Here is a 12569-nt window from a genome sequence, read left to right on the forward strand (position 1 = left end):
ATCAACAAGCACAAAAAAAATGAAGGAAAGAAAGAGAGAAATGTAGTGTAGCTTGTAATAATTTTTTCTTTTACGACATTATGAAAAAAGATATGAAATCGCAAAATAGAATATCTTTATAAACATGGCCTAAGAAATAGGAGCTTCAATATGGTGATTTGAGCTCAACCCTGGGATAGGAGGTGCTGAGTGGAGCTTAAACAGCCGAGACAGGGCCTCAACTTGGGTTGTGTACAGTGCTAACTGTTATTACATAGTAAGTGATATCTTGTTACAATTGGTGATAATTGGTGTCATTCATATATTTGTAGCTTGGATTTAATTGATGTATCTCTTGTTTTTTATTTGAAATAAACGGATTCATATTGTTTATTGCTCTTTCTTGACATATCATGAGCCTACCCTTATTCTTCTTAACAACATTGGCTTCACAAGAGCCTTAAATTTTACGATGATCTTCGACATTATATTGTGCATATCTCACATATATTAGCATTTTTTGGCAGTGCCTTGATAAGCCATTTGTCTGGATTTTTTGAACTCTTCATCATACAAGTACCTTGTCTAGAGTTTTGTTCTCATGTTCATTTCAAACATAGGATTGCGATCTTGATTCAAAATTGTAGTTGTCTTTGTTTTCTTCTTGAACTTGTTCATATTTTAGTAAAGAAAAAAGTTTAGTATATCATATACCCCATGTGGAACTTTGTTTATTTATCATGTTCTTTTTTTAACACGGAGATTATGTTCTTACTGATTGGTAATAGTAGCTTTCTTTGTTCTCTTCAAGGCTATATATTTTAGTAGTGATGCAAAAGGCTAGTGATCAATCCAATATTGAGGTTGATTGTTCTTCTACAAAGCTTTGGAATCTATAGTAATTATCTGTTGAGTGCAACATTCATTTGAGCACCTCGTACGTTTCATTAAGAATAGCTCATTTTGTTGGTTCTTGTACATTAGTAGTTTTTCTAATTATTTATAAAACATTTGTGACCTCCTTTGTAGATTTTTTAAAAGATTAACTAAGTAATTGACTATTTATTTGTAAGATGTTTGCGTTCCTTTGTCACATCTTATTGAATGCATTTCAAGATCGAAGCGTAAGCTTAGTCACACTGCATTATTCATGAAAGATACTTTCTTTGATCTTTATATCAAATAAATCTAAATTTTTTTAGTATAATTAAGAACCTTGGTTGAACTAAACAATATAAGAAAATTATTTAATAACTTCATAGTACCATACTTCGTAGTTTTTCAATTTTTTTTGCACTTGATAGTATAGTTTATTATTATAGAAATTATTGTTTTTTTCATTGTGCATTTTTGCCAACCCTAGCTTAAATTTCTGGCTCTGCCCCTGTCTTGGATAAAAAATAAATGCTTAGAGTTTAACAGTTCAAGATCATGGCAGGTGGGTTTCACGGTTAGGGACCATGAGGGCTGGAATTTGTGTATTGAATGGGTAGCACGTGGAGAAGATGAGTGCAGGAAAGAATTGATAGACTGGAAGGAATTGCTGGGGCTGAATCCAAACTGTAGGTATGTAATTATCGAGTCATCCAGAAGAGACATTGTTGCTTCCACAAACAGATTGCATGAAGGAAGGGGACGCCCTATTTACATGACTTGGGATGTTACGGAGTTGCCGAACATGGAACATGTCAAATGTAAGCACATGAAAAAATACTGTAATTATTGGGCTCGTAATCTGGCTAGGATGAGGTTTGAGGGCCGTGAAAGGGTCTGGAAGGATAAGCCTCCATACTGGTTTCCTTCTCTATTGGATATGTATAACTGCAGCTGGTAGGGGTCTGCCTAACCCCAGCTTGCCAATCAAGAAAAAAAGTATTACAACATCACTCAAGGAAACAGAATCAGATAAGCAGAGGACTAAAGATCAACACATCCATCCAGGTGCCTGATGCCATCAGCTTCTAAACCAGATATAACATGCACAGCATCTCCCATTCCCTACCTCGGTAGGCGTTTTTTTCTTTTTCAGGTTGGTTGGTCCCAAGCTCAAGCTCTGGGAACCCATGAAAATGGAATTGCAAAATCTTAAAAGTTTCAGCATGCCCAAAAGGGAGTAGGTAGAAAACAGCATTCATGCCACATTCAATTGCTCAGAAGAGAGTGATCAGACTAGCACCTGTTAGAACGTCTAATAATATCAGATCTGCAGTGGTTCTGTATGAAAATGAGAGAGAGAGAGACGCAGATCTGCAGTGGTTCGTTGTTGTGTGAAGACAAGAGAGAGAAACGCAGAGAGAGAGAGAGATTGGCTGGAGGCAAAAGCTGCAGCAGCAGCCTTAAACGTGTATTCAGATTCTATTTATATTACAGTTTAATTAGGGCTACAAAAGACTAAACAGCCCTTAATAATAAAACAATATTACACAACATATTTGGATCTTGAATCTGCATCTGATCCAAACCCGAACAATATAATAAAAGGATAAATTACAATGTCTTAACAACCTCCCTCAAGCTGAACATGCATCTGAATCATGCTCGTCTTGCCTTTAAGAAACCAAAATCTTCTTATTGTCAATCCTTTAGTGAACATGTCTGCAATTTGGTTTTTTATTCCAATGTATCTTGCTTCTAGTTCATGATCTTCAATCTTTTGCCCGATAAAGTATTGATCTATCTCAATATGTTTTGTTCTTCCATGATGTATAGGTTTCATTGAGATCTTTATAGTACTTTGATTATCACATAATTAAATAGATTTTGGTAAAAGTTCTCTTAGCTCAACTAAAAGATGCTTAATCCATGTTAATTCTGATGTGACACGATATTCTACTTTTGTGCTTAACCTTACAACAGTCATTTGCTTTTTACTGCTCCACGATACTAAGTTTCTCCCAAGAAACACACAAAAACAGTTACTGATCTTCTTTCATCAAGATCTCCAGCACAAACTGTATCTGAGTATGCCATCAACATTAGTATGTCATGATTTTATCATATTTTATCATACGCCAAACTATCTCCTATTGTGCCCTTCAAATACTGCAAGATCCTCTTAACCGCCTCCATATGAACAATCATTGGCTGGTGCATGAATTGAGATACTTGATTGACAACATAAACTATATCTGGCCTGATAAAGGTCAAATATTGAAGCATACCAACTATGCTCCGATAGTTGGTGGCATTCTCATATATATCTCCATCTCCACTACTTAACTTCTGATGAATGGGAGATGGCGTGGCCACTGGTTTGCAGTCCCTCGTTTCACTCTTAGCAAGCAAATCAATGGTATATTTATGTTGAGTCATTATTAACATCTCCTTTTGCCTGTCAACTTCAATCCCAAGGAAATACTTTAACTTTTCAAGATCTTTCATTTGAAATATGTTGCTAAGTAATCCTTTGGTCTTTTGAATATGTTCTTATGATGATTATCATATCAACATATATAAGAAGAAGTGCTATGCAACCTTTTCTTTTGAAGATGAATAAGGAATAATCAAGACATGAATGAACAAATTCATGCCTCTAAAATTCTTGAGAAAAACTTTCAAATCATAAAACTGATGCTTGCTTCAATCCATAAAAGAATTTTTGTAATCTACATACATAAGCATTTGGATCATCTTGAGTGTACCCTTCTGATTGTTTCATGTACACTTATTCTTTTAGGTTGCCATGGAGAAAGGCATTTTTAACATTCATCTGATTGAGTGTCCAACCATAATCAATAGCTAGAGACATAATAATGTGAATGATACTCATTTTTATCATAGGACTGAATGTTTCATCATAATCCAATCCATACTCTTGAGTGAATCCCTTTGCCACAAGTTGTGTTTTGTATCTCTCCACACTACTGTTGGGTCCATATTTTATTTTATAAACGCATTTGGACCCAACCACATTCTTATTTAAAGGTCTTCTAACTATTTCCCATGTTTGACATTTATGCGGAGCTTTCATTTCTTCATTCATTGCATCAACTCATCTTTTATGTTGATATGCTTGATAAAAATACTTAGGTTCTTCTTGAGATTCTATGGCGGCAAGAAATGTTTGATGATCCGCACTAAAATTTTCATAACTAACCTACTTTTCTATAGGATGACGTATTTGTGTTGACCTTCTCAAAGTCATGGAGTTCTCATCTTTGCCCACGGGTCTTTCTTGTCCTGAAACTTGGGGTATAAAGCAAGATCTCGTACCTCTAGTATAAACATGTCCCTCTGTGAATTTGTTGTGTGCTTGCTCCTTTGCTTATCTCTGTCATATGTTCCTGTCTTATCTAGTTCAATAAAAACTACATCCTCCCTTTCTGCATGTGGGAATAACTCTGCACTGAGCCAAAGTTGATAATATTCAATCTTTGATTGTCTATCGTGAAGCATATTTGCACTATCATCACGCTGAAAACAATTCTCATCAAATATGACATTTCGTGAGATACGAATGGTTTTAGTGACAATCTCATAACATCAATACCCTTTATAATCATCTGCATATACAACAAATCTGCAAACGCTGGCTTTATTCTCAAATTTATTTCGTTGAGTTTTATCAATATGAGCATAACAAATGCAACCAAAGGACTTTAAATGTGTATAATTAGGATGCTTGCCATAAAGCATGAAATACAGGGATTTTCTATTCAACACTTCCATGGAAAGACGATTTATCACATAAACTACAGAATGAAAAGTTTTTGTCCACAGTCTCATTGGTAGATCACTGACATGTATCATAGTGAGAGCACTTTCTACAACATGACGATGTTTTTGCTCTGCAAGCTCATTTTATTGAGGGGTGCGAGGATAAGCCATCCTTCGAACAATTTTATTTAGTTGCAAAAATTCAACGAAATCATTAGAAACATACTCCTCACCCCATCACTTTGGAAATTAAGAATAGTCGAGAAAAACTTATTTTTGACAGACATGAAACTTGTGAAAAAGGTCAAAAACTTCATACTTTTGTTTCATAAAAAATATCCACGAATAACGAGAATAATCACCGACAAATATAACATAATATCTACTTTCAAATAATGATTTTTGCATAATTTCACAATGCACGATTTCAAAAGGTTTCAAAGTTCTTTTATTCATGGAATGAAAAGGAATTACATGACTTTTGCAAACTTGACAACTGGAACACAATGTCTTATTTAAGTCATGACTCAAACTTGTCTCTGGAATCAACTTGCTAGAGACAAGGTGTTTAATAAATTTGTGGCTACAATACCTACAATGCCAAAGATTGACATTATTGACAAGACTGACTGTACAAGCAAAAGACTTCTCAGGAACTGATGTTAAGGAAGAAGATGGATACTTCTGCAGTGGGTTTTTCTTGAAAATGCACATGTTCACATATCGCTCCCCTTCAGTGTATGTTGTCTTTATGCGAAGATCATTCACATATACAAAAGGAGTGAAAACAACACAAGAATTAGTACCATCAACAAGTTTGGAAACAGAAACAAGGTTTTTCTTGATATTGGATGCACAAAATATTAGAAAACAAAGGGTTCGATAATGATCCCACAAATGCACACTTAAGGTGCAAACCCACTAAGGGGCAACCAAAAGCACATAAAGTGCTAAACCCATAAACCCACAAAAGGGTTAAGCCAAAAGGCTAAAAGAATATATGTTTATTATGAAAAATAGGGTAAAAACCCTTTTACAATGAAGCTAAAGCTCCTTCAAGAATAATCAAAATACAAGGGGAAGACCCCTATTTATAACACCTTAGAGGAGCCACATAGGGGGCTCCCAAAAGAGTCGTTGGGGCCCCCCAACGGTCACATTTGTAACCATTGGGGGCTCTCCAATGACTCTTTTGGGGAGCCTCCCTAGGTGGCGCAAGCCACAAGAACAATAAAAGAAAAACAAGAAAAAAAATTACAATCATGTTCCAAATGAAATATACGTAAAAATAAGTGAAATGACTAAACTACCCATATGGCTAATACAACAACAACAACAACAACTACGCCTTCATCCCAAAACAATTGGGGTCAGCGATATGAACCAAAAAAGAAATTCATTTTGGGTCTTCCACATGAATCCTTTTCCTCCAATCATTTCTATCCAATGCCATGTCCTCGGTGAGGTTCAAAGCATTCATATCCTTTCCTATCATCTCCATCCAAGTCTTCCTAGGCCTACCCCGACCTCTTTTAACTAATATATTTTCACATTTCTCCAACCTTCTAACTGGAGCATCATTAGGCCTTCGCCGAATATGTCCAAACCACCGTAAACGATTCTCTCGCATCTTATTTTCAATGGGTGCAACACCTACCTTCTTACGTATCTCCTCGTTCCGAATCTTATCTTTTATTGTATTTTCACACATCCATCTAAGCATCCGCATCTCAGCTACACTCATTTTTTGAATATGATGTCTCTTGGCAGCCCAACATTCCGTACCATATAGTAAAGCGGGTCTAATAGTCGTCCTATAAAACTTTCCCTTCAACCGCAATGGCATTCTACGATCGCACAACACTCCAGTTGCACTTTTCCATTTCATCCACCCAACCTTTATCCTATGATTTACATCTCCATCAATTTCTCCATACTTTTGAATGATGGATCCCAAATATTTGAAATAATCATTCACCGGTATTTCTTGCTCACCAAGCTTCACTACACTCCCATCACTATTTCGTTGCTTACTAAACCGACATTCCATATATTTAGTCTTACTCTTACTCAACTTAAAACCTCTAGCTTCCAATGTTTGTCTCCATAATTCTAACTTAGCATTAACCCCAGCTCTAGACTCATCAATCAAAACAATATCATCAGCAAACAACATACACCACGGTACATTTTCTTGAATTGATCTCGTAAGCTCATCCATCACTATCGCAAATAGGAAAGGGCTTAAAGCAGATCCTTGATGTAACCCAACCGTTATCGGAAAATTGGTTGTCACCCCTCCACAAGTGAGGACATTGGTTACTACTCCTTCATACATATCTTTAATTATACTAATGTACTTGAGAGAAACACCTTTTCTACATCATTGTCCACCAGAGAACGTCCCTAGGTACTCTATCGTATGCCTTCTCTAAATCAATAAAAACCATATGCAAATCTATGTTCCTCTCTCTATATCTTTCAATAAGTTGTCTAAGAAGATGTATAGCTTCCATAGTTGATCTTCCAGGCATAAAACCAAATTGATTCTCCGATATCATGACAACCTTCCTCAACCTAGACTCAATCACCCTCTCCCAAAGTTTCATAGTATGACTCATGAGTTTTATACCACGATAGTTTGTGCAATCTTGTATATCACCCTTATTCTTATATAAAGGCACCAAAGTACTCTTCCTCCACTCATTAGGCATCTTATTTGTTCGCCAAATCAAGTTAAAAAGATTTGTCAACCATTCTAAACCTTTATCTCCCAAGCATTTCCAAGCCTCGATAGGTATACCATCTGGGCCAACTGCCCTTCTTGATTTCATTTTCTTCAAAGCCTCTGCAATTTCTTTCTTTTGAATCTTGCGCATGAAGTCACGATTAATCTCATGAAAAGGAATGGAGAAGTCTCTAAGATCTTGAGCATGACTATCATTAAATAGCTTATCAAAATAATCTTTTCATCTCTCCTTAATCTCCTCATCTTTGACTAAAACCCTTTGCGTTTCATCTTTGATACATCTAACCATACCCATATGGCTAATAATAGAAATATATATTTTGTATATATAATTAGGAAAATACATATACATATATACCATATATGTATATGTATCATCCTTTATATATAATATATATGATTACAATGATTGAAAAATACATTTTAACACAAAAAACATCAAGAAGTTTGATAGATTTAGACTCGGAGAAGGAGATAAAACAATTTCTAACATATGTGATGGGGTGTTTGGCACCGTCTCATGTGACAACATTGCCCTTCCCAGAATATGTAACTGGTCTAGAAAGTTTACCTGCATCTTCAGTGATGTGACTAGCTGCGCCAGAATCAACATACCAAACTCCTTGATCGTTCTGCTTCAGATTTAAGAAGTTTATTGCATCAATTAATGCATTCAAATCACCCAAGTTTTTCTCTCCTCCAACATGTGGCTGATTCACATTTGTCTAACTGTGCGCCCTTTATGATAAGTAAAGCTATCATCGGCATTATAAGTCAGATCATCTTTGTGATAGCAATTAGCTTTCACATGCCCAGGCTTTCTGCATATAAAGCAAACTGGAACTCGTCTGCCCCCAATGTTAACACTGCTTGAATTCGGAGCATTAGGAGAAGATAAAATACATCTGCCTTCCTGATTGTCAACTCTTCCATGGCCACGGCCTCCTCGATAGCCTCCTCTCCCTCTTCCTCTATTTGCCCCCATAAATAACACCTCGTGAGAATCTTGTGACAACACATAGTCTCTTGTAGCATTTTTTATATTCATTTTATATTGAAGTAATCGTGGCCTGAGAACTTCGAACGACAGGAGAATAGGAAAGCATTGTAATGTATTAGAGATAACATGATATTCTTATCCCAAGCCAGCTAGAGTTTGTTGAACTTTGTCACGATCAGAAATAGTCTCCCCAACCAAAGCTAACTAATTAGTGATCTCTTTCACTTTGTTCAAATATTTCATAATTGTTGAAGATCCCTTCTTGAGACTTTGAAACTCTTTTTTAGATACATAACTCTAGATTATGAAATTTGAGAGTATGTCTTGGCTAAAGTGTCTCATAATTCTTTAGTTGTGCAGTCATCTGGGATTCCAACGAGAACCTCTTGTAAGATAGTAGACGCTAGATAGGCTACAACTGCTTGATCCCTTTTTATCCATGACACATATTCAAGATTTTTAATGTAAACCAGATTCACTGCCCCTTTGTCATCTCTCTGCTCCTGCATGATAAACTCAAACGGCATTTTAACTGAACCATCAAGTTGACCAAACAAATCAGGACTCCCAATAAAGAAAATAATATGTCTTTTCCAAGTCAAAATTATTGTTGTTCAACTTTTCTAAAACAAGTTGGGTCAAGAAACTAGAAGACAACATGGATTGAGAAGCATTAATATCCATGAGAAAGAAATGGAGGTAAACAAAAAAATATGATGGGCAGAAACTGCGTTCAACAAAAGGGAGAATATTAATAAAAAATCTAGAGATCGACACAAGAATAAAATAAAAAAAAATCACGCCACAAGAAGCATTGACAATAAAGAATAACTTGCGAAGAAAAGATTTCGGACACCCAAAATTCAGTTTCAGCCCAAATAGATCAGGTTCACGACAACAACACAGGAAAAAAATAAACAAAGGAAAGATGAGATTCGCGACACAAATATTAACGACATAACTAGGTAGAATCATGCCCCAACCAGGTAGAATCACGTTACAGATTGAAAGGAGAATGAACAGCCCCAACGAGCACGTCTGATCACGCCCAGTCACGTTCCTTGCTCTGATACCATGTTAGAACATCGAATAATATCAAATCTGCAGTGCTGTGTGAAGACGAGAGAGAGATTGGCTGGAGCCAAAAGCTGCAGCAGCAACCCTAAACCTGTATTCATATTCTATTTATATTAGTCTAATTAGGGCTACAAAAGACTAAACAGCCCTTAATAATAAAACAATATTACACAACATATTTGGATCTTGGATCTACATCTGATCCAAACCCGAGCAATATAATAAAAGGATACATTCCGTCTTAACAGCACCCAGATGTTTGCCTTATCTGAAAGCAATGCATTGAATTCAAGTGTCCACAAACGAAAGAAAATTTTCATTTGAGAGCTTTAGATCTCAAGTTATATCTGAATTTACCACTATCTTACGGATGAACAGCAACTGCTGGTTACATAACAGATGCAAAACATGTAGAGACCTAGAATCATATGATAGTCAATTGAAGAGAAAAAGATAAACAGAAGATAACATTTCCTCTGCAAATAAAGCCAGCAGAACCATTACCAGCCTCACCAGATCACCATGAACATGCCATTCATCGCTCAATCTGAATGGTTACATGGCTGATGTTGTATTTTCTTTGAATGTGACCGACCACTTTGTCTAGAACCATGTCAGCATCTTTCTCTTGTTTTATCTTCACATGGCATGCCAATAGAATCTTACCAACAGTGATGGCCCATATGTGCAGCTCATGGACAGCCTCTACCTCATCCATCTGACACAACTCCTGCTGCAGCCTCCCGGCATCAATCTCCCTTGGTGTGCTTTCCATCAACACTTCCAGAATGGTTCTCAGCATCTTAATTGTTGTCCCTAATACAATCAGAGAGAAGAAAAGAGTGCATATGAGATCGATGATCCGCCACTCAGGGTTCCACCATATGATAGCTCCACCAACCATGACTCCAATGCTTTGGATCGAGTCTCCCAGTACATGCAGATACGCACCCTGAACGTTAATATTCCTCCGCTTTGGCTTACCCTTGGTAACAGACTTCTGTGGCACGTCAGTGTAACAGCCATCTTGAAAGTGCATAAGCAAAGACTCTGTTAGTTGATCATCTTCCGAAGGAACAGATATGCTTTGTGCTTCATGTTTGTGCTCATGTTCTCCCTCATGCTTGTGTACTGAATGCTCAGAGTGGACTCCATGCTTTGAGTGGCTATGCACTCTCTCATGTTTTTGGTATTCTCCCCTGTGTTTGTCCTCATGCTTCGAATGGTGACGCTCATTCTCATGCTTGTGGTCTTTTCCCTTTTGTTTGTCTCCTCCATGCTCACTGTGGAATCCACCATGATTGGAGTGTTCTTCCTCATGCTTGGATTGATCCAAATGATGATGCATATTTACAGTATGACCACGGCCATGGTCATGATCATGGCCACCACCATGTCCATGACCATGGACGTGACCCCCATGACCATGGCCATGATCATGATCCAGCAACAGAGCCATGATAACATTCACAGCCAATCCAAAGGCAGCAACTATAAACATCAACCTACCTTCAACAGCACCACTATCATGTGCAATCCTATCTATGGCTTCATAAACAAGTATACCAGTAAGAAGCCAAATTAGCTGTATAGAGACAAGGGTTCCCAGAATTTCGATTCGGAAGAAACCGTAGCTTTGACGAGGTGTAGCTTCCCAACCAGAAGCCCACAAGGAGAAAAGTGAGATGCCAAATGCTGCAGCATCTGAAAGTAGGTGTGCTGCATCAGTCAATATGGCCAGACTGTTGGCTTTAATTCCACCAACTACTTCTACCGTCATGAAAATTATGCAAAGAACCACGACTATCCACAGTTTCTTCATAGAGGCATGTCGTTCTTTTGCATCATTGGCACTTGCACTGTCTGAAAAGCCACAAGCAGCACCTCCACAAATCTTATTTCCAACCTGGCTTGACTTTACTGCAGGGACCTCTCCAGAGATTTCAATTATGTGAGCATTGTGAGAGTCTGATGATTCCTTCTGAAACATAAATATTAACCAATTGGATACAGGTTTATGCATGTATATATGCAATCCTGTGCATGTTTGCATGTCAAAGAAATGAAATCATCAAGTAAATGTATAGGAACTTTAGTTTCCCTCATTTCCTCAAGTATTACAAATACTATTTTGTTTAAAAAAAAAAATCCAACTCACCTCCGTGCTTGCACCAATTCCAAGATACCCCATTAAATGTTGGATGTTTTGAAAGAGTAATGGGAGACCCTTGAAATCAGCAGTTTCCTGTTGAAACGACCACTTGTTGGATGCTTTGATCGACTATTCTTCCACCTCTCACCAAGGCAGTAGAGAGTTCTCTGACTCCGACAGAGAAGGGAGATGAATGAGGAAAAGAAAGAAATAAGATAAAGATCTCAATTCTAACTTCTATGACATGCCCTCTTAAGCAAACAGAAATAATTCACATGAATTGCAGCATAACCACAGCAAGCAATGACTGAAGCACTGGCATGTCAGACGCAGGGCTCACTCCTCCCAGATCGGACACACCTCAAAGATCCACACCATCACATTATGCACTAAAAAGATCCACAGAGAAAAAGGAAGCTAATTTTGAGTTCAAAACATCTCAATCTGAAACTGCAATTTACTGAAACTTTTGAAGGTTTGAAAGAAGTGTATGAAGAAGTTTCAACCACAATGAAGACTAATAGAAATAGGTATATAATGTGTCATCAGAAATCTAATAAAAAGTTTAAAAGTGCATGTTGGTAGATCCAAAAAATCTACACGACACTTTCTTGGGGGGAGAATGATCCTCCATTTAGACTGGCTCTTTAAAGGATGGAGTTTTTTGTCACAACAAAATGAACTCACTAACTGCATCAGGATTTTTTGTTTGGTTTTTTGTGTGGGCTCCTCTTCATCCACTTAAACAATCACACATGGTATGTATTATAGCATGCACGTATCTTGCTAGCCATGTGACTGAAACCAAACATTTCAGAATAGAAGTAAAAGATTAATGCTTGATCACTACAAAGGAAAAACGTGAAAAAAAACATTGTAATATAAGATGTGCATTCTTCATGCTCTATGAATTTGAAGATCACAATTGTAGAAGATAACCCGAGACCTAGAGATAG

General features: G+C 37.1%; 1 protein-coding gene across 1 annotated transcript; it reads right to left on the reverse strand.

The window, feature by feature from the left end:
* Positions 1–9754: 9754 nt before the first annotated feature.
* On the reverse strand, positions 9755–11652 carry LOC149848732 (metal tolerance protein 1-like). Its single transcript, XM_090005072.1, has 2 exons — positions 11620–11652; positions 9755–11442 (listed from the first exon to the last, which is right to left on the reverse strand). Exons 1-2 carry the CDS (start codon positions 11650–11652, stop codon positions 9997–9999), a joined length of 1479 nt encoding a protein of 492 aa, XP_089861198.1. The 3' UTR covers positions 9755–9996.
* Between the last annotated feature and the right edge of the window lie 917 nt (positions 11653–12569).

The sequence above is a fragment of the Nuphar pumila genome, chromosome 1, assembly GCF_984573655.1.
Source record: "Nuphar pumila chromosome 1, dmNupPumi1.hap1.1, whole genome shotgun sequence".
Classification (NCBI taxonomy): domain Eukaryota; kingdom Viridiplantae; phylum Streptophyta; class Magnoliopsida; order Nymphaeales; family Nymphaeaceae; genus Nuphar; species Nuphar pumila.

Bases quoted from the DNA above. Each gene is read 5' to 3' on its own strand.
- LOC149848732 (XM_090005072.1), bottom strand. From the start codon at position 11,652: ATGGGGTATCTTGGAATTGGTGCAAGCACGGAG. The intron at 11,443-11,619 runs GTGAGTTGGATT...TTTATGTTTCAG, and splicing joins GAATTGGTGCAAGCACGGAG to AAGGAATCATCAGACTCTCA.